A 23,492-nucleotide genomic window follows, 5' to 3' on the forward strand; every position below is an offset into this window, starting at 1 on the left:
CTCCTCCGAAAGTGTTGCATTAAATCTGGGCTTAGTGTGGTAAAATCCCAGCACACGTTAAGCCCAAATTCAAGCACATTTTAGTAAAAAGGCCCCATAGTCTTACCATTAAGCCAGAGGTTCAAATCCCAGCTCTGGTGATCTCTGCAATGAGCCAGTGTTTTCAGTCTAATTAGTTGGCCATTACAAAATAATGTTCTAATGTAGCTCAGTTGCAGAACAATAATATTGTAATCTTAGCTGCGGCTCAATTACATATTATTATCAGTACAAAATAGTTTGTTCGTACTTGCATTTAGAGGACTCGTTTAGTTTCCACGCTACTCCCAGATTGTTTCATCAATTTTAAAATATCACCTTTAAATTTAAAAAAATGCTTACTTTAAAAGGAGAAGAATGAGGTTCTATAACATTTACCCATAAAGAGTCTGGACTTTTATTTTTACATTCGCCACATTTTATGTTCCTTCATAAGACTAATGAATATACGTTTGACGCCATTTACTCAGTGTAGCTCCTCCCTTTCACTTATACATATAGTTTTTATACGTTTTTTAAATCACTTTTACACAATACATACAGATACACTTCCAAGCTTTAAAATGCTCTCCATTCTCTCCTTTTTCAGGTACAAGACATCACATATATTTTATAGAGGTCATCTACATAAGTACATAAGTAATGCCACACTGGGAAAAAACCAAGGGTCCATCGAGCCCAGCATCCTGTCCACAACAGCGGCCAATCCAGGCCAAGGGCACCTGGCAAGCTTCCCAAACGTACAAACATTCTATACATGTTATTCCTGGAATTGTGGATTTTTCCCAAGTCCATTTAGTAGTGGTTTATGGACTTGTCCTTTAGGAAACCGTCCAACCCCTTTTTTAACTCTGCTAAGCTAACCGCCTTCACCACGTTCTCCGGCAACGAATTCCAGAGTTTAATTACGCGTTGGGTGAAGAAAAATTTTCTCCGATTTGTTTTAAATTTACTACACTGTAGTTTCATCGCATGCCCCCTAGTCCTAGTATTTTTGGAAAGCGTGAACAGACGCTTCACATCCACCTGTTCCACTCCACTCATTATTTTATATATCTCTATCATGTCTCCCCTCAGCCGTCTCTTCTCCAAGCTGAATAGCCCTATCCTCCTTAGTCTTTCTTCATAGGGAAGTCGTCCCATCCCCGCTATCATTTTAGTCGCCTTTCGCTGCACCTTTTCCAATTCTACTATATCTTTCTTGAGATGGTAACATTATCCACCATTTCTGTGCAATATTATTAATATATATGTGTGTATCATATGGCTATATTTTACTTTAATTATTTAATTTTCATTGTACAATTTATTCTGTTACATTATTCACCATTTCTGTATAATATTATACATACTTATGTAGTATATCTGTCAATTTCATTTCTTTGTTTATCCATATGGTGTTAAGATATCTTCTTTTATTTACTTATTTATACTGTGTCAAGATATAATTATGTTTTCTCGATCAGTTTTTAAATATTTTTTTGTCATTTATTTTTTTACACATATATATTTTTAGACTCCTGAGGAAGATCTTTTTTGGCTAAAACACGACTCGTGTCAAGTCTCAGATGTTGCAATAAAGCTTCAATATATTGAACATCGTCTGCTGTTCCCATCATTTGTCACCCTTGCTGTGTTTGACTTGTTAGTGTGACTGCAAGGGTTGCTAGTCTTCTGTTTTTTTGCCTTGTCCTAATGTGGCTCCTGTCAGATTTCTATGAAACCAAAATTATGCTAAAGCCGTTATCGCTAACTTGACGTTACTATAAAATGCCATTTCCTTTGTGATTAGTTCACTCAACCAGAAAGGTTAATAGTATAACAAAAAAAAAAAGACTTTTTGAAAATGCCTCGCTCTTTATGTATGAGCAAAATTTCTCCCCCAAAACAAAGCATTAACATAAAATTTACTTTTCTCAATGCCAGTTTTCTCATAATCGCAACACTGTCACAAAAACATTCCAGGTGAAAGGTAGAAGAATTTTTTGTTTTCGCCATAGAGGTCCGTTACATCATCAAGGAAAGATTTATATTTTTTGATCCCTCTAATCTGGAAAGGGATATTTGTTGGATCACGGTCAAGAGAATAATTGAGATCATTGGGTTTGTTAGATTGTTAAGGCTCTAATGAGGTAAGATTTAATTACCTCTTAAGATTTATGAAAGTATTGCTTTTTTTGTGTAGATTTTGATTGTTCTCAACCTTTGTTCGAGATGTAAACATAGGCTTTACTATAATTATATTCAGTGATGCTGCTTTTATAGTGTTTCTGGATTTAATCTTTCTACATTTCACATTTCTCATGTAAAATATCTTGTAAAAATTCTAATCAAAAAAAGAAAGTTAGGGTGGTGGACTTTGGTCCTGGGGAACTGAGTTCGATTTCCACTTCAGGCACAGGCAGCTCCTTGTGACTCTGGGCAAGTCACTTAACTCTCCATTGCCCCATGTAAGCTGCATTGAGCCTGCCATGAGTGGGAAAGCGCAGGGTACAAATGTAACAAAAATAAAATAGATACTATTGGAGATTCTACATGGAATGTTGCTACTATTGGAGATTCTACATGGAATGTTGCTATTCCACTAGCAACATTCCATGTAGAAGGCTGCGCAGGCTTCTGTTTCTGTGAGTCTGACGTCAGAAGCAGAAGCCTGCGCGGCTACATTGGTGATCTGCAAGGGCCGACTTCTAGTGGAATAGCAACATTCCATGTAGAATCTCAAATAGTAGCAACAGTGGAAGAGGAGTGGCCTAGTGGTTAGGGTGGTGGACTTTGGTCCTGGGGGACTGAGGAACTGAGTTCGATTCCCACTTCAGACACAGGCAGCTCCTTGTGACTCTGGGCAAGTCACTTAACTCTCCATTGCCCCATGTAAGCCGCATTGAGCCTGCCATGAGTGGGAAAGCGCAGGGTACAAATGTAACAAAAAAAAAAGTAGAAGCATTTGTTTCTTCTGTTCCGCTAGTAACACCTAGCTTAAATACTGGCTGTATAAAACTATAAAAAGTTTGTTACATTCATAGAATATGCAATTATTCATACTGCGATAAACATATGCATTTAAAATTCATTATCAAACTGAGGAGGTGAAATGAGGGAATGTGATGCACTAAAGATAATCTCATAAATCAACCACTGAGACCTAACCACCGTCTATAACAGCAATATCGCAGTCCTCAAAAATGTTCTCAAATCGGTAAAGATCAAACTGTGCTTCCAAAGTTGTGAGCCCCTTTACGAAGCTGTGGTAAAAAGAGCCTCGCGGTAGCGGCGGCAGCTGATTTTGCTGCGTGCCAGGGTCCTTTTACCACAGTGGGTAAAAGTCTGAAATTAAAAAAAAAAAACAACACATGGCAATCACAGCATGGCCATGTTGGGGAGGGGGGTGCTAATCACCACCCACTGAGGTGGCGGTAACCATGCAGTGCCAATTACCGTCGGGTAACCCGCTACAGTATATATCCTATATAATAAAACGCACCTCCAACATTCTGAAGCTGACTGCACATGGCTGAGGCATTCCTGCTCTCTGTATCCATCTCCTGAATTGACATCACGTACTTCCGGGTTCCTCACAAGAAGAAGTGACCAACCACACGAGGTTTCTCAGCTTCAGAATGTTGGAGGTGCATTCTGTTAAATAGGATTGGTCAGTTCCTTGAAGCACAGCCAGAGCTCAGCGTCCTGCACAGTAACGCTCAGACAGAGAGAGAGGGGGGGAGGTATCTCTGTCACACACACACTCTGTCTCTCTCACAGTCAATGTCTTTCTCTCTCTCACTCTCACACACTGTCTCTCACACACTGTATCACACTCACTCTCTATGTGTCACACAGTCACTCACACACTCTTGGTCTCATACACTCAGTCTCACAGAGTCTGTGTCTCTCACACACACTCTCTCTCTTGCACACACTGTATCTGTGTGAAACACACTCTCTCTCTCTCTCACACTGTGTCTCACATACGCACTTGCACACACACTCACTCACACACACACTCTCTCTCAGACACACTCGCACCCAGACTCTCTCTCTCAGACACACTCGCACCCAGACTCTCTCTCTCAGACACACTCGCACCCAGACTCACTCACTCACACACACACACTTGCACATTCACTCTCTCTCTCACACACAGTCACTCTCACATACACTCTTCTCAAACATACACACTCCGAGGAAAAGCGCCCATCTCATTTGTGTCAGAAACGGGCCTTTTTTACTAGTTTAAAAAGAAAATCCAGCAGCACTGGAAATGGTGCGTGCTGGAGGCGGAACCACTGCCAGCGACCGCGTTGGGCCGGCGGTAGTTCCAGCTTGCAGCAGGGCAACCCCTTTTGTGTCTTGCTTGAAACAAGCCAAAATGTTATCATTTATTCAGGGGTATCCAAAAGCAAACCTTGATCAGGGCTATAGGAAAAAAAACCCATGACGGACACCACTCCCTCCTGTTACAAACTCCAAAGATTAAACGTTTCACCAAATCTTCTGTTATCAGCAATAAATTCCTCAGGTTAAAGTCTGTCTCAGTGATTGATTTATGAGATTATCTTTAGTGCATCACATTCCCTCATTTCAACTCCTTAGTTTGGATCATGGATTTTAAATGCAAATGTTTATAGCAGTAAGAATAAGTTTTTGCATATTCATAACAAAAAAGTTTTTTTTTTGAGATATAGATACCAGAACTATAAACTATATTTTGATTTACCCCTGAATTTTTAGTTGTAGTGTATAAAATTATAGCCAAAAGGGTGAAATGCTTTCAAAATAAAATCTCTCTCTATATAAAAGGCAAAACCAACGTTCTATGAAGCCCTCCGCCGGAAGTGTGAAGGGGGCGAGATATCCGGTTTCCCTATGAGTGTCTGCCCCGCCCTCTCTGTAACACAGTCAGTGAAGGAAACAGCAGAGCACGAAATCAAATCGCTGGCTCTGTAACAGTGAAGGACTCAGAGGGGGGAGGGGAGAGAGGCCAGAGGGCAGGGACACACACACTCCCACATGCACACAGAAGAAAACATTGCTAGCCCCCGTTTCATTTGCATCAGAAACGGGGCTTTTTTACTATATATAAAACAAACAAACCAATCACATTTGGTGCAGTGCTGCCCCCATCGGCAATGTTTAATCCGTTCCAGTTTGGTTACATTCAAGCTCATATGATAAAAATTCAGCACATATGAACCTTTTATTTTTCCATCTGTACTTTGAAACATACCTCAGAAGGACACTGATAAACACAATTCAAGTTACAAATACATATATGTTCAACAGAGATTAGTGGTTTCCAGAGTTATTTGAACATATAGAAGAAAAAAGAAAAGGTGGGTAATTACAGGCACCCTGGGGGTAATTTCTATACAGAGCGAGAACACGTGTACACATGCATGTGAATACATGTGCATGTACATGAGCAGTTTCTGGTAAGTATATGACAATACTTTGTAGGTGGGGGTTTCACATGGCCAGGGAGCGCAGTTGTGTACAGATGATAAAACACTATTTGTGGTATACACTTACACTTTCACAATCCAGGTGCGTGCATTTATTTGTTACGCTGCTGTTCTAGAATGGCAAGAGAATCCAACAAGGATACTTCTTTATAAAAACTACTCTCCACATGTTTAAGAGATTCACACACATGGATAATTATTTCCACGCTCTGCATAGTTTAATTTCATTTTTATTTTGCTTCCACCTGCTAATATTATACTGCATTTGACTTGATATCCTTGTTAGTTTTCAAAGATTCTGCTCTACCCCACCCCCACCCGTGAGCAGTATTTACCCATGGCATAGCCATAGGTGGGCAGAAGCCCTCACACTTGAGGGAAGGGCCGCCGAGAGACTGAGCCGGGCCCGGGCAGGCACCGCCGGGGCAGGGCTGCGGCCCCCCCCCTCAGGATCGCCGCTGCCGCAACTGCAATGCAAATAAATATCTTGGCTGGTGGGGATCCCGAGGTCCTCCAGTGCTGCTCTTCACACTGCCTGGGCCCTGCAGCTGCTTTTTCTCTCAGCGCATGCTCGGTTTCAACACCAAGCATGCGCGGCCTGAGAAGAAAAGCGGTCACTTGGCAAGCAATGGGCAGGGTGAAGAGCAGTGCTGGAGGGAGACCTGCAGTGTCTGCTCCTCTGGGTCCTCCCCAGCCTCCAAGGGGGTCCTGCTGAGTTCTCTCTCTCCTGCTCCTGTTGGGACACGATCACCTGGGTCCCATCAGGAGCAGGAGAGAGAGAGACGGCCCCGGGCCCTTTTGCCCTCCCTGTCCCCTCCCCCATCGGCGGGCCCTGACTTTGGGCTCAGGCCCAAACAGCAGCAGCACACCCTTGCAGAAGCCAGTGGAGGATGTCCAAGCCCTGCCAGCTGAAGTTGCCCAGAACTCCCTCCAGTGCAGCTCAGCAGTCAGCGGCAGCTTTTCTGTGCTGCCCGACACTGGCACTTAGTACATACTTAGTTTCAGTGAAGGTGATGGGTGCTGGCATCAAGAGGCTCAGGAAAGCTGCCAATGATTGCCAAGCTTGCTGAAGGAAGTTTTGGGTGCTTTGCAGGGCTTGGCGATCCCTGTCCGCTCAGGTATTTAATATTTTAAATTGAGTTGGGGGTGGGGTGTGGGGCAAAGAGAAGAGGGTGAGCTGAGGAGTAGACATTGGGCCAGATTCAGTAAATGGTGCTATGAAAGATCCGTGCCAGGTGGTATTCTAAGATAAGCACTCCTGGCTGAGCGTCTTTCATACAATAGTGCTCAGCGCAAATTCCCGTGTCCAGCTTTGGAGGGGAGGACTTAAGCCTGCTGAAACCTGGCCTTTAAACCCAGCATTCTATAACACTGCGCTTACGTTTCTGGAACGCCCTTGACCCACCCATGGCCACGCGGCACTTTGGGGGCACGGCATTATACAATAGTGTGAAGACAGATGCATGTAAGTACAAATTAGTGCCAGTTAATGTCAGTAACTGATTAATGGCTTGTTAACTAATTAGTTTACGTGCGCATCTGCCTGCGCACCCAAATTTGGGCGACCCATTTAGAATCCAGGGAATTGTGCCCACCCATTCTGCTCATAGGCCCATCCATAATTTAAGGTCTGGTTTACCCACTGGTATTTACATGAAATTACAGCATTGAAAAAGGAAAACAAACAAACAAACAAACAAACCCACAAATAAACCTTTAACAAAGTTTAAAAGAACTGCTGAAAAAGGAAAACAAACAAACAAACAAACAAACAAACAAACCCACAAATAAACCTTTAACAAAGTTTAAAAGAACTGCTGAAAAGGAAAACAAACAAACAAACAAACAAACAAACAAACCCACAAATAAACCTTTAACAAAGTTTAAAAAAACTGCTGTCTGAAGTGGAGGCAATGAATGGATCACAATATTTTTAAAAAAGGCAACAAAAAACACACACAAAAATAAGAAGAATGTAAAAAAAAATTAAATCTTAATATAAGACATTTCATCTGTAAATGGGATGGGCTAATCAGTCACAATTCCATTTCTACTTTGATAATCTCTGTTCCAATCTCACTCCTACTTCAGAGAACTAGAACCTTCTATCAACAGCAAAATATTAAAAAGTTGGCTAAACTTATATTAAGCATGTAGTCCGTTATCTTTCTAATTATTAAAATCATGGGACGTTGGGGGGGGGGGGGGGGGGGGAGGGAGGTAGGTGGTGCTATGAAGTATTTCTTAAAAGTCACAAACCATTATGTTTTAAATACTCAAGACACTGGTGAAAAACATATCTGTTTACATATTTCAGCACCAAATACAGTACATCAGTGAATACATACAGCTCAGGAAATTGCCAAAACTTTACCTTTACACTGAAAGAAATATTTTTCTCATACAGATACTTTACCAAAATTAGGCTTTTGCATTAATACTGTTAAGGTACAGAAAATTGACTATGCATCAAAAAAAATACTGGAGTTCACTTAAAAACCTCTCATCTATACAATACTATCAGGTTTCTAATGTTTGGAGAACCACTTCTGGTAAATACTGGAAGAGCTCTCTACAGTGTTCCATGTGACTATTAATGTGTGGCAAAAAAAAAAAAAAAAAGGGTTAGTTTTGACTTTGGTACTTGGTTCTAAAAAAAATTGGCAATTTCGATACTTTGCACGAGGTAAAAAAAGTGACTTGGAATGTACTTGTTCTTTGCTAAAATAAGACTGCACATAAGCTGTATCAGTTACCCATACTATTAATTTACTAAGTTGTTTTTTTTTTTAAAAACCTACAAAATGGAAAGTTTCTGTAAAACCAGATCCTATCGTTTTAGTTAAGAAAGCATTTTTTTTTTTTTTGAAATGGCTCCCGGATGGCAGTACAGAACAGGTACCTGCTGTTGCATCCATGAACACAATTAGGAATTTCAGCTTCATTTTGTAACAATGAATTTCATAGAAAAGTGTAAAACTAAATTACAAATACAAAACATTCTGCTTTGTAAACATCTGGTAGCCAATTTTGAACATGAGTTTCTTATAAACCTTTCAGGGATTAGCAACTGCAGAATTATCTCATGGCAAGAAATAGGATGCATGCCAAAGGAGACCCTGGTAGCATCACGGGGTTAATCTGGAATTGATTTTTTTTCTTCCTGATAGGACAGTGTCTTAGCTGGTTACCTGTTGTGTGAAGGGCAAGCCCAGGGACACAAAATTATTTGGAAAAGAAAAACATGCCCCCTCTCCAACAAAGAACAAACACACACCCTCACTTCACAGTAATTATGTTCAGAAAACAAGAGAGTTTGTGCAGGTCTCATTTTCCTTTGCGATTTTTCCCTCCATTTACCCCCAAATTTACTTAAGTCACATAATACTGTCACCGGGGTTCTCTCCTGCAGATTTGTTTTTCATAAATGCCAGAACAAGTCTGTGGAAGGGCTTTTGTAAAGGTATTTCCAAATAGCGTAATAGTGCACTGCAGCGGCTAGGGCTACGAACAGGTGCCAGATAGCATGGGCAAAAGGAATAATCCCATCGCTCTTGAAAAAGACCACTCCCAAACAGTAAATGAATCCTCCCCAGGCCAGTTCATGAATTCCATCGGTGTTGTTCTGTTGAAAAAGCAAAAGGGAAGATTATGTTCATCTACCTGGTCACATAGGGTTCCTTTTACTAAGCAGCGGTAAGCCTGACGCGGGCTTACCAATCGCTATACAGGAAGTACCGCTGGGCTACCGCAGCAGCCCGGCGGTACTTCCCACCCCTAGCGTGCTGTCATTTCCGGGGCTACAAAAGTTTATTAATTTTTGTAGAGCCGGAGTATACCCAGCGGTAATCGGGCAGTGCCACGCGCTGCTCGGTTACTGCTGGGTTAACGCGGGAGCCCTTACCGCCACCTCAATGGGTGGCAGTAAGGGCGGCTCCCCCTCCTCCCCCCCCTTGAAATGGCTGCACGGCGAGTGCTTTACTTGCCAAATGGCCATTTCCTAAAGGAAAGTAGGCTTCCCTTTTACCAGCTGTGGTAAAAGGGGGGACTCAGCGCACGTGTAAAACACACGGCGACACCAGAACCGGCCCCCTTTTGCCGCAGCTTGGTAAAAGGGGCCCATATCGCATTAATATTTTTAATAAGAGGCATATTCTACAGCAGCTCCCTCAACCTTGTCCCTCAGGGACACGGAGCCAGTTGGGTTTTTAGGACCACCCTAATGAATGTGCGTGATATATTTACATACACCGGAGACCCAAAACTGCCAAGTTAACCAGCACCAAGAAGGCAGACCTTTTGGTATGGCATTTGTAGTGTTTGATCATTTCCACTGAAATCAGTGCTAGAAGCATTCACACGCAAGCGCAGCCAGCCATCTGCAAATCTCCAAAATTCATCGGAAAGTAATCTTGCTTTTCTGAAGTAGGCTGTCTGAAGCTATTTTGCATGCTAGGGGCCCTTTTACCAAAAGGGGGTAGGGCTACTGTGCAAGTAGTACGTAGCAAAACAGCACCTCTGCCAGGTGTGTGGCATTAGTTTTGTTTTTGCCACACACCATTTCCCACGCTACAAAATAATTTTGTATTTTCTAGTATGGGGGCAGGGAGTAGGCATGCCTGGCGCTGCCCGATTAGCACCCAGTTATTGCGTGAGCCTTTATCGTCTACTAAATAGGAGGCAGTAAGGACTCAGGCAGTAAATGACCACGGACCAAATTTTTTAAATTTATTATTATTTATTTTTATTAGTGCACGACTATTTACAACCTCCATTTAAAAAAAATAGGGTTTTTACTGCCGCGGTGGCCTTGGTGCGCAGCAATTGCACGTGCCCACGCTCCCACAGCCCAGTACCTACCGCAACCTAGTAAAAGGACCCCTTAATTTTTTAATTTTTCAATTTGTATTTCTTATATTTTCATTACTTTTTATTCTTTAGTTTTTTTAGGGCTACATTTTGATTAAAATTTGTAATTACAATTAATTGTATGTTATTTATTTTCCAGTGGGAACATAAATAAACATACCTTTAAGTCGCATGATTAATCGTAATTAAAATGTTAATCAAAATGAAGCCCTATCAAAAAGTTACCAAAAACACTGCTGAGGCACGTCAAGACAGACACTCTTCAAAATCACTGCTAAATCGTGACCTACCAACTACACTCAACCGTTATCTACAAAACGAAGACGCAACCGATGGTAACGTGAATGATGAGGAAGCAACTAAAATCTCTTAAGCCATCAAATGACTCAAGAATGGCAAACAGCTGGATCAGACCAGTCCTGTTTAGAGGTCTTAAAAGGACGTAGTATTGTTGTCGACACTTACACAAGACTATTCTCTGCTGTACGGCCTAAAGAAATGTGTTCCCGTGGACTGGAAACAAGCGGACTTAGTACCATGCTTTCAAAAAGGCAGTAAGACCAAATGTGAGAATGACAGGGAAATCAGCCTGCTAGGAGTTGTTGGAAAAGTGCCTACAGCCAATATAGTGACATCAACACTAGAGAGAGGTCAATGTAGCTTTAGACCAGGCCAAGGATGCATAGATCAAATCTCTTAGGCAAACATTAGAAGAGAAGATAAAGATGTGCAAAAAGAACCATCGCAATATTCACTGACTTCATAAGTGCCTTTCAGTGTGTCTATAGGAAATCTATGAAGAAAGCACTTTAGAATCCCACATAAATTAGTCTGAATTATTTCTGCTTTACACCCAACAGAGTAAAAGTGCATGGCAAAAAAAATCCAACGGATTCATTGTCAAAATGGGTGTTACGACAAGGATATGTGTGGTCACCATCGCTATTCAGTATGATCATTGACTGTTGCATGAAGCAAAGTTTGGCTGTGAGCATGGAAGGTGGTGCACATGGCATGACATTTACCAATGCAGGATATGCCGATGATATTGTTTTCGTGGAAGAATCAGAATACAACGTCCAAGAGCTGCTAGATATAATCATAGAAAGAGCAGGGAAACTAGGGATACAGATCAATGCAAAGAAAACCAAGTGCCATAATATCAGACGATTTCAACGTGGGCTTGCTAGTCTATGGTGAACCAATAGATCAGGAGAAGGAATTTAAATATCTAGAGCAGAGCTAGGGAGGGAGGGAGGGGGTGGGAGTGAGAGAAGGAATATGAAGGGAGGAAGGGAAGGCAAGGGGTAGCAGGGTGGGATGATTAATCTCAGTAGAGTAATTTTTCTAGAATGTGATTACGATGAGGAAGTTGCATCCCTATTTGCTCTGCAGTATATTTGTTTTGTTATCACTCAAAATGTTTGGCAAATATAGAATTGATACGGGATGTAAGCTGGTAGCAGGGGGGAGGGAGGGGGAGAAAAATTAAAACTGTTAAATGATTCTTAGTCACTGGTAGGAATTATTGCACTTGTATACCTAATTGAATTGTTGTTATATTTCTGCTAATAAAAAAAGATTTAAACATAAATATCTAGAGCAGTGATTTCAGTATCAAAAGTTGCTGCAAATTCAATATTGCAGTCAGAATTGGTAAAGCCCAAGCGGCCTTTACTGGTCTAAAATGGTGCCTGTGGAAGAAGCACAGTGTTACACTGAAGACCAAGATGAGAGTTTTTAATATCGCAGTCTATGCATCAGAAACATGGACAATGCTGGTTGACGACTTCTACAAGCTGGAAGTGTTCCAGATGAAATGATTGAGCATGATTCTCAGCATCTCACTGCTCAATCACTGATACAATGAAAGTATTCTAGAAATTTGCAACAATAATGGAAGAAGAGATCACTTCTCCACTGGTTTGGCCATGTCTGGAGAATGGAGGCATCACGACTACCAAGATGGTTACTCCAAATGCATCCTCGCTGGAAGGTTGTAAAACGTTCTCCAAGAAAGACCTGGCACAAGTAAATTGAGGCTGAAGAAGAAAGGCTCTACCTCTGCATGGATGAATTTACTGCAGCTGCTCTGGATCGACTGCATTGGAAGAGACTCACTACAAATGCCCATGTTATGGTCGTCATTTATTTATTTGTTGCATTTGTATCCCACATTAACCCACCTATTTGCAGGCTCAATCTGGCTTACAATATTCTGCATGGCAATCGCCATAACAGAGTAAAGATACAATACTAATTAGTTAAGAACATGAGTAACATAGTGGGAAAAAAGCATTAGGTATAAAAAGATCATATACGGAGTAACAGTTGAAGCATAAGGCACTAAAGTTCAAATAACGGATCGTTGTGGTACGCTCTGTTGAAGAGGTAGGTCTTCATAGCACATGCGGGACTGTCCTATCAACTATGGGACTGCCACAGTGGTGTTACAGTGTCAACTTGACTTGAATGCTACAGGTCCCAAAATACCTCAAGTTAGGGTTGGCTGAATCTAGGACTGGTCTAAAATCTTTATCATTGCCGAGTGTTAAGGAAGATGCAGGGTCGTGAATTTGGGCTGCAAAAACCCACAGGAATGGTACAGTTTAGGCAGCGAAGAACTTTTGTGAACAAAAGAGGGAACGTGACAGGGAAAACTAGAACGGTGTTTGGGTGCATAGAGCGAGGAATATGAACAGTTCTGAAGACCCGGCACCTTCTAAAAGATAAACAGGTTTGAGTTGATTCAACTAAAATGATCAATGGTCTTTGTCATGGAACGTATGGGGACAGACTTAAAGAACGCAAGATGTATACTTTGGAAGAAAGGCAGGAGAGGGGAGGTATAATAGGAGATGTTTAAATACCTCTGTGGCATAAATCCGTAGGAGGTGAGTCTCTCTCAATTGAAAGGAAACGCTGGAATGAGCGGGCATAGGATGAAGATGAAAGGGGACAGATTCAGAAGTAACCTGAGAAAATGCTTCTTCATGGAAAGGGCAGTGAATTCTTGGAACAGCCTCCTGGTGGAGGTACTGGAGACAAAAAGTGTACCTGAATTCAAGAAAGCTTGGGACAAGTACATAGGATCACTAGGGGACAGGAAGGGATGGTAGATGGCATGGAAGGGCAATCTTGGTCCTTGAGGTTTTTCAGTATTTTCCCAATGACTATGCATTCATTCAAAGGCACAGTGACTACTATATCAACAGGTCTATAACAATTTTACATCATCATTTTAATCCAACTTTTATCTTCACCATAAATACATACCACTCATACATCTCAACCACGCGAAACCCTGTCTGTTTTATTTCATTTTATTTTCTATATATCTCCCTCTGCATTTCCATCATTACATATATACTGTAATTGAATGGTTATATTGTGACTAAATTGGAATTAAGATACTCAAGTAATTGGTGCAATGAATATGTATGAGATATAATTGATTGCACTGTCTTCATTGGGTTTTCATTGAGGAAATCCTGAAAATCCAACTGGGTTGCAGCCCTCACGGACCGAGGTTGCCTACCTGTGAGACATGTCATATGGTCTTCATCTGCCTTCATTTACTATATTTCTATGACTTAAGCATGTCTAAGGTTTACATTATTTGTTAATAAAGCAGTTAAAGTATCTTATCTTCTACAAAGCAGAGACAGAAAACAAACATAAGGAATTCTTCAAACTAAAAATCCATAAAGTTTGATTATGTTTGATAAATTCCTTACCATTGACGTTACTACCAAGGCAGGAGAAAATCCCATAGCTAAATAGAAGAGGAGTTCAATGATCTTATACCTAAAAACACAAACAAACAGTTGTTTGAAAATTAAGTAAATTATTTCAAGTGATTCAACTGTGTTGAAGAGGTTAGCTGATAGACTTCTAATAACAAGTACATTCTCTTTTACAGGGCATAGTCTATCTATAATTATACAAAATACATAACAGAATAACGAGAGATCTTAGTAACGGAGGTATTTATGGAGATGGAACTTTGTCACTGTTTAATACTTCCCCCCCCCCCACCCCCCCCCCCGAGTTCCAGTAGGTACGACTGAAAACTTAGCTATATAGCCCAACCACTCAGATGATGATATTCAGCTCTTTGTTACATTGAAGAAGGGGAGTTTCACATGGGCAGTAACCAGGCTGAATTATCTATAAGATTGCAAACTAGCTTATTAGAGGCCAACCAAATTTTGGTTTCCGTCATGGCACAAAACTGACCTGAAACCCAAATTCAGCCTTATTTTGGTTTCGGCCTGAAATGCCACTACATTTCAGCTGAAACAAACTCTGCATTCCCTGTCCCCCGAGCAGGCACGGGCCCAACCCTTTCCTCACAACCCACCCCCCTGTGCCCATCTTAGTCTCTGGTGATCTAGTGGCTAGTTGGGGTAGTGTAATAAAAAGGATTTTAGAGATTGCTTTTCAACTCTATCTGCCTTGACTAACGAGTGCACTTGGGGGTCTGTATTTGTGATTAGAAGTAATTCTGTTTAAAAATAAGTACATAAGTACATAAGTAGTGCCATACTGGGAAAGACCAAAGGTCCATCTAGCCCAGCATCCTGTCACCGACAGTGGCCAATCCAGGTCAAGGGCACCTGGCACGCTCCCCAAACGTAAAAACATTCCAGACAAGTTATACCTAAAAATGCGGAATTTTTCCAAGTCCATTTAATAGCGGTCTATGGACTTGTCCTTTAGGAATCTATCTAACCCCTTTTTAAACTCCGTCAAGCTAACCGCCCGTACCACGTTCTCCGGCAACGAATTCCAGAGTCTAATTACACGTTGGGTGAAGAAAAATTTTCTCCGATTCGTTTTAAATTTACCACACTGTAGCTTCAACTCATGCCCTCTAGTCCTAGTATTTTTGGATAGCGTGAACAGTCGCTTCACATCCACCCGATCCATTCCACTCATTATTTTATACACTTCTATCATATCTCCCCTCAGCCGTCTCTTCTCCAAGCTGAAAAGCCCTAGCCTTCTCAGCCTCTCTTCATAGGCAAGTCGTCCCATCCCCACTATCATTTTCGTCACCCTTCGCTGTACCTTTTCCAATTCTACTATATCTTTTTTGAGATACGGAGACCAGTACTGAACACAATACTCCAGGTGCGGTCGCACCATGGAGCGATACAACGGCATTATAACATCCGCACACCTGGACTCCATACCCTTCCTAATAACACCCAACATTCTATTCGCTTTCCTAGCCGCAGCAGCACACTGAGCAGAAGGTTTCAGCGTATCATCGACGACGACACCCAGATCCCTTTCTTGATCCGTAACTCCTAACGCGGAACCTTGCAAGACGTAGCTATAATTCGGGTTCCTCTTACCCACATGCATCACTTTGCACTTGTCAACATTGAACTTCATCTGCCACTTGCACGCCCATTCTCCCAGTCTCGCAAGGTCCTCCTGTAATCGTTCACATTCCTCCTGCGACTTGACGACCCTGAATAATTTTGTGTCATCGGCGAATTTAATTACCTCACTAGTTATTCCCATCTCTAGGTCATTTATAAATACATTAAAAAGCAACGGACCCAGCACAGACCCCTGCGGGACCCCACTAACTACCCTCCTCCACTGAGAATACTGGCACGCAATCCTACTCTCTGCTTCCTATCTTTCAACCAGTTCTAATCCATAATAATACCCTACCTCCGATTCCATGACTCTGCAATTTCTTCAGGAGTCTTTCGTGCGGCACTTTGTCAAACGCCTTCTGAAAATCCAGATATACAATATCAACCGGCTCCCCATTGCCACATGTTTGCTTACCCCCTCAAAAAAATGCATTAGATTGGTGAGGCAAGACTTCCCTTCACTAAATCCGTGCTGACTTTGTCTCATCAGTCCATGTTTTGTATATGCTCTGCAATTTTATTCTTAATAATAGCCTCCACATCTTGCCCGGCACCGACGTCAGACTCACCGGTCTATAATTTCCCGATCTCCTCTGGAACCCTTCTTAAAAATCGGAGTAACATTGGCTACCCTCCAGTCTTCCGGTACTACACTCGATTTTAGGGACAGATTGCATATTTCTAACAGTAGCTCGCAAGTTCATTTTTAGTTCTATAATACTCTGGGATGAATACCATCAGGTCCCGGTATTTACTACTCTTCAGCTTGCTGAACTGAACCATTACATCCTCCAAGGTTACAGAGAATTTGTTTAGTTTCTCCGACTCCCCCGCTTCAAATATTCTTTCCGGCACCGGTGTCCCCCCCAAATCCTCCTCGGTGAAGACCGAAGCAAAGAATTCATTTAATTCTCCGCTACGGCTTGTCCTCCTTGATCGCCCCTTTAACACCATTTTCGTCCAGCGGCCCAACCGACTCTTTGGCGGTTTCCTGCTTTTAATGTATATAAAAAAATTTTTACTATGTATTTTTGCTTCCAACGCTAATTTCTTCTCAAGTCCTTTTTTGCCCTCCTTATCTCCGCTTTGCATTTGGCTTGGCATTCCTTATGATCTATCCTGTTACTTTCAGTTGGTTCTCTTCTCCACTTTCTGAAGGATTGTTTTTGGCTCTAATGATTTCCTTTATCTTACTGTTTAGCCACGCCGGCTGACGTTTAGTCTTTTTTCCCTTTTTTCTAATACGTGGAATATATTTGTCCTGAACCTCCAGGATGGTGTTTTTAAACAGCATCCACGCCTGATGCAAGTTTTTTCCTCTGCGAGCTGCTCCTTTCAGTCTTTTTTTCACCATTTTTCTCATTTTGTCGTAATCACCTTTTCTATAGTTAAACGCTAGCGTACTTGATTTCCTAGTTTCACTTCCTTCAATGCCAATATCAAAACCGATCATATTATGATCACTGTTATCAAGCGGCCCTCGTATCGTTACCCCCTGCACTAGATCATGAGCACCACTAAGGACTAAGTCTAGTATTTTTCCTTCTCTTGTCGGCTCCTGAACTAGCTGTTCCATGAAGCTGTCCTTGATTTCATCAAGAAATCTTATGTCCCTTGCGTGTACAGATGTTACATTAACCCAGTCTATATGCGGGTAATTGAAATCCCCCATTATTATTGTGTTGCCCAGTTTGTTTGCGTCCCTGATTTCCTTTAACATTTCCGCATCCGTCTGTTCGTCCTGGCCAGGCGGACGGTAGTACACTCCTATCACTATCCTTTTCCCCTTTGCACATGGAATTTCAATCCACAGTGATTCCAAGGAGTGTTTTGTTTCCTGCAGAATTTTCAATCTATTTGATTCAAGGCTCTCGTAATATACAATGCTACCCCTCCACCAATCCGATTCACCCTATCACTACGATATAATTTGTACCCCGGTATGACAGTGTCCCACTGGTTATCCTCCTTCCACAGGTCTCAGAGATGCCTATTATACTAATTTTTCATTTAGTGCAATATTCCAACTCCCCCATCTTATTTCTTAGGCTCCTGGCATTCGCATATAGACATTTCAAACTATGTTTGTTGTTCCTAAGTACATCATGCTTAGTACTTGACAGTATTAATTGGCAATCTTTTGTCTGACTTTTATTGTTATTTAAAGATACCCGATCTACTACAATCTCTTTTGCAACCTCACTATCAGGATACTCTATCTTCCCTGTTATGGTGATATCTTTGAAAGATACCTTATCCCGAACCATGCTCTTTTGAGCGACTGTCGGCCTTGTTTAACTTTGATTGTGTGAAAATAAGTTGCAATGCAGAAGATAAGACACAGCTCTAATTAATTTGGTATGTGAAGAGGAGGATGGAGCTTGTTTTCGAAGTTCAGACTGGCCACCTGGACTTGGAAACATGTGACCACATTCCTACAGTATGGCTGGTTCACCTATTCTCAAGCATTCTGTAATTTTCTTTGGCTCTGAAAATAAGCTTTAGCTTAATAAAAAGGGGGACTTGTTGCAGCAGAGCTTTGAGGCTCATCTGTGGGTGGACGCATCGTGCAGAAAAGACTTGTTCCTGTCATAAGGAGACTTCGGGCTTTCGCTGCAACGGGCCTGCAGCTGATGAGATAAGGGCCTGAATTCCTGACCAGTGATGTTGTATGTATAATATGTATATATCTATCTTATAGCTTTCTTTTAGTTAGACGATTTATATCTTAATTATTGTAGATTTTAGAACCTCTAATAAAGGTCTCATTTACCTAATATGAATCCAAAAGAATCCACAGTAATTATTGAGTAGTCTGTGTCAGTGAGACAGGCTGTAAATCCATAGCAGTACAGGTAGGAGCGATCTCCAGTTCCTCTTGCCCATGCCAGCTCCAATCTCAAAATGATGTGCTTCTGGCAGCCACTTTGACAGCGGAGAAAGCATGGACAGGAGCAACTGGGGATCGTTTCTGCCCCGACTAGCCACTAGACCACCAGAGACTAAGATTGGAGGAGGAGGGAGGAGGAGGCGGATAGTCGTTATTGTTCAAGGAGGAGGGAGTAGGGAGCAGAGGTTGCTACACTTCAGGGGCGGGGCAGTTTTGGCCTAAATCAAGCAGTGATTTTTGGCTGCAGATTTGGTTTCGACTGAACTCTATGGCTTATGATGGATAAGTTGGCTTTGAACAACAGGAAACTGAAGTTTTTATAATTGACAACAGAGTTCCCACTAAATTTGCTTCTCCTTCCAGGGGTGGACAATGTAGAAATCCTCCCTGCTATTCTGGTAAGGGATTTGGGAGCTATTTTGGGTGGTTCTGCAAGCTGAGAGAACCACATGGTTTCTGTGGTCCAGAAGATCAATTGAGAGATTTATTTTGGGAGGCGACAAACCATTCCTGGATCCAGATACCATTACACTGATAACTGAAATCATTCTGTATTGAATGGGTTAGCTAATTATGGATCGTAAAATGATTAAAACACAAGACCTCTATTTTGGGATATATGTAATTAAGACTGTTCTGATACATTTTGAAGATATATGGAACTTTTAATCTTAACACCTTCTTGAGGGTGGAAGCTTTTTTTCCAGTCATGAGAAAAACAATCCACCGTTATCTGGAATGTGTTCAAATGTAACACTGCTTCATAATTGTTTAAATAATGCATCAAACAGACAAACACAAAGATTTTTTACCCTTGGACAGGATTTTCTTTTGCCAATTTACTGAACAACAATCTCTGTAAAGTTTCATGGTTAAAGACAAACTAGTTATTTCTTACTTTTCATGGTAAAGAAATACATAGACCGTTCCTCCAGCGGCCATAAGCCATATAATCCAACGCATATGAGATGCCAAAGGTCCAAGCTCTCGTAAGTTTAACCTAGAAAAAGGTAGTAGCTATTATATTCATCACCCAATATGAAAACAAGATTTCATAATTGATTTTTTTTTTTTTTTGGGGGGGGGGGAGGGGGAATAATGGAAAATAAATTTAGTTTATATGTGTAGGAATGGGTTCTAGCTAGGGTTGCACATTGCAGTTAACTCTGAGACTAGTGCATTAAACAATTAATCACAATTTTTAAAAAATAATAAAAAAAAAATCACATTGCAGAATCTGTCTCCTCCAAAATTTCTTCTGCTCTCTTTCACTCCCAACCCCTGTCCTCACTGCAATCCGACATCTTTCCACCATCCATGACCCCCTCCCCCGGGAGCTCTTGAGTATTTTTTGAATAAGATCTCTATGGGGGGGGGGGGGGGGGGGGGAGTCTTCTACCAGCCCACTACTGGTGGTAGTTCTGCCCCGAGCATGTGCCATTTCCGGGGGAAAAACAAAACCCCCAGAAATGTCTTGTGCAGCGGTGATACCCTTACCACCATCTCACCTGCTGCGATAAAAAGGGCCCTGGTGTGCGAGAAATACGGCCCCTGCCGCTAGCGCGGGGCCCTTTTTCCCGCAGCTTGGTAAAAGGACCCCTAAATATGTTCCAAATCGCATGTTGCATTTCCAAGGGGAAAGATTCTTTGTTCTTTCTTCGGCCAGGGCTTTTCATCTCGAAGGCGCTCGCTCTTCTGAATTTTCTTATTCGGTTGCTTTTTCTTGGAATAAGCTTCCTCCCTTCTATACATTTACTGATGACTTATTGGGGTTTAGGAAAGATGTTAAAACTGTACTTTTTAATTAAGGGTTATGAGTTTTTAGGAAAATAGATGATGCTGTATTTTAATGATGAGCGATTTTTGTGAAATTCTTTCATTTTATCAAATTGTATTCTTATCTTTCATTTCTAGGTTTTATGTTTTATGTAGGTGTTGTTTGTTTTTGTGTTCCTATTGATTATGTATGTTTCTTCGTAACCTGTTCTGGGCTGTGATAGGAGGACAGCCTAAATAAAATATGCACTCTGGTGGTCTTTATTCTATATGCTCAAACCTCAGAACACATGTGCAATTTAAATAGTGCTACCAGATAGAGAGAACGTTTAGCTAAACATTATTTTTACCTTCTTTTTCCCCAAATTCGAGTAAAGTAGCTTATAAATCTAAGCTTACATCATTTTCTGGCTATCAGGAAGCAAAATGGTGGAACTCAGGAGCTGACTGATCATGCCCCAAGGGCCCACACTAGTTGAGGGACTCACTCTGTCCCAGCCTTATCTAATTTAATCAATTTTGAAAGATGGTTAGGGGCCAACGACCATTGCCTGAGGGCCAGACCGGGCTGCCGAGAGACAGGCCTAGGGCAAGTCCACCGCAGCAGCTGCCACCACCCACATCCCGCCCCCCTCCCCCCACTCCCTTACCTTCCTGCGTCTGCTCCTCCCTTGGTCTGTCATTCTCCTGCTCCCGTATGCTGGGACCCAGGTTACTGTGTTAATGCAAACACCCGGGTCCCGGCACACAGGAGTAGAAGAGAGAGAGACCCTGGAGTCCGGCCCCCTTGGAGGCCGGGCTCGGGAAATCTTGCCCCTCACCCCCTCTCCCCCCTCTCAGCAGCCCTATGTCCAGATCACCGTCAGTCTGCCCCTGGTGGAACTCATTTCCAATTGAGCTAAAGGTTTCATATTATAAAGTTGTTTGCAGGTTTAAAAAAAAACAAAAAAAAACCCAAACTTAATTTCAGACGTTTGCGTTGTAGATACAGTGATCTGTGTTAAGAAACTGTTTAGCTCCTAAGCTGTGGTCTAGCTCTTGAATGTAAACTGCACCAAGCTCTTGCTAAATGTTCTAATGTAACGTAATGCTGACAGATTGTTTATTTAATTTATTTTTGACACTCTGGAGAACAGAATAATTGTACCTGGATAAGTAGTTACACAGTCAAATATCTATAAAAGGTGGGCTGGGACAGGGTGTGGCACACGTTTATGCACATAGGGGTCAATATTCAAAGCGACTTAACTAGCCAGAAACAGCTCCTGGCAGGTTGGTGCCGCTGAAAAGTACTGGTTAGCTCTGAAAGCAAAATCGGTTATTATGGGGGCATTCTGGGGACGGAGTTGCCCCTTGGCTAGTTAAGTGCTGATATTCAGCACTTAACTGGACATGGTCACCGCATAAATAGGACCATATACAAGTTAGTCCTATCTTTATGCGTTGTCCCATAGCAGGTGAACGACCGCATATCATTCTGAGGGGCCCTTTTACAAAGCATCGGTAAAGCCCATCATAGGCTTACCGCACTCTTATCCCGGAACTACTGCTGACCTAATGCGGCTGCCGGCAGCAGTTCCGGCTCGAGCGTTCGCCACTACTGGCGTGCTGGAAAATATATTTTAAAAAATGTAATAGTGTAGCGCTGACCCGGCGATAATCGGGCATCACCACGCACTGCTCGATTACCACTGGGTTACTAAAAGGAACCCTTACCGCCACCTCAATGGGTGGCGGTAAGTGCTCCTCCCGCATGGCCATTTTTTTTTAAGGAGCTTTTTACCTGCTGCGGTAAAAATGGGCCCCGCCACTACTACAGGGCCCTTTTCCCCCGCTGCTGATTACCACCAGAAACGCCCCCCCCCCCCCCCCCCCCCACGGTAGAAAATAGAAACATATTTTCTACTGCTGGATTTGGCGAGCACCAAACTCGGAATTACCGCCAGGTGCACGTGCTACCCCGGCAGTACTGCTGATTTGGTGCGCGCTACCTGCGTGTTAGCCCTCCCATGACTTTGTAAAAGGGTCCCTGAGTGCGCACTATCCCACAAATTCTATACAGTGTGACTGAAATTGAAATCCGGTCATATTCTGGATTTTCACATTCAATTTATCATTTATTTTACTATACCGTCACTTATTGCTTGGCAAATCAGAAAGGTTCACGTAATATGTAACGCAATAAAATAAACAAATTAAAACTTTTTAGAACTCCACCTAAAATAGGATAGAAAACAGACAGAATTTTCACGCTGACTAAAAGATAAAATCAGCTTAAACAACAGTCATATGAAGACTTAACTCCTAACCCCTATTCACTTGTACAGTACCCTTGTATGTTTCATCTTTCCCACCTTATTAATTCCCTTATCCCTTATTTGTTCTGTTTTGTTTGTCCTGATTAGACTGTCTCTTCATGTTCAAGTGTGCAGCGAGGTGTATGTCCAGTAGCACTATAGAAACGATAAGTACTAAGAGTAGTAATACTACTCTTTGGGATTCCGGAATCTTGCTAGTCTTTAGGATTCTGCACAGAATCTTGCTACTCTTTGGGATTCTGCACAGAATCTTGCTAGTCTTTAGGATACTGCACAGAATCTTGCTACTCTTTGGGATTCTGCACAGAATCTTGCTAGTCTTTAGGATACTGCACAGAATCTTGCTACTCTTTGGGATTCTGGAATCTTGCTAGTCTTTAGGATTCTGCACAGAATCTTGCTGCTCTTTAGGATTCTGCACAGAATGTTGCTACTCTTTGGGATTCTGGAATCTTGCTACGCTATAGGATTCTACACAGAATCTTGCTACTCTCTGGGATTCTGGAATCTTGCTACTCTTTAGGATTCGGCAGAGAATCTTGCTACTTTTTGGGATTCTGGAATCTTGCTACTCTTTGGGATTATCCCTTATTTGTCATGTTTGTCTGTCCTGATTAGATTGTAAGCTTTTTCGAGCAGGGACTGTCTCTTCATGTTCAAGTGTACAGTGATGCGTACATCTAGTAGCGCTATAGAAATGATAAATAGTAGTAGTAAAGACTAACCTCAACAATTAAAAAAA

General features: G+C 41.9%; 1 protein-coding gene across 1 annotated transcript in view; it reads right to left on the minus strand.

Annotated features, from left to right (window-relative positions):
• Positions 1-8,292: 8,292 nt before the first annotated feature.
• Positions 8,293-23,492, minus strand: part of LOC115473429 (monocyte to macrophage differentiation factor-like) — a 50,668-nt gene continuing 35,468 nt past the window's right edge. Inside the window, 3 exon segments of the mRNA XM_030208371.1 lie at positions 8,293-9,126; positions 14,108-14,177; positions 19,555-19,656. Coding sequence (XP_030064231.1) covers positions 8,923-9,126; positions 14,108-14,177; positions 19,555-19,656 — 376 coding nt within the window. The 3' untranslated portion in view covers positions 8,293-8,922.

Source organism: Microcaecilia unicolor, chromosome 6, assembly GCF_901765095.1.
Source record: "Microcaecilia unicolor chromosome 6, aMicUni1.1, whole genome shotgun sequence".
Classification (NCBI taxonomy): Eukaryota; Metazoa; Chordata; class Amphibia; order Gymnophiona; family Siphonopidae; genus Microcaecilia; species Microcaecilia unicolor.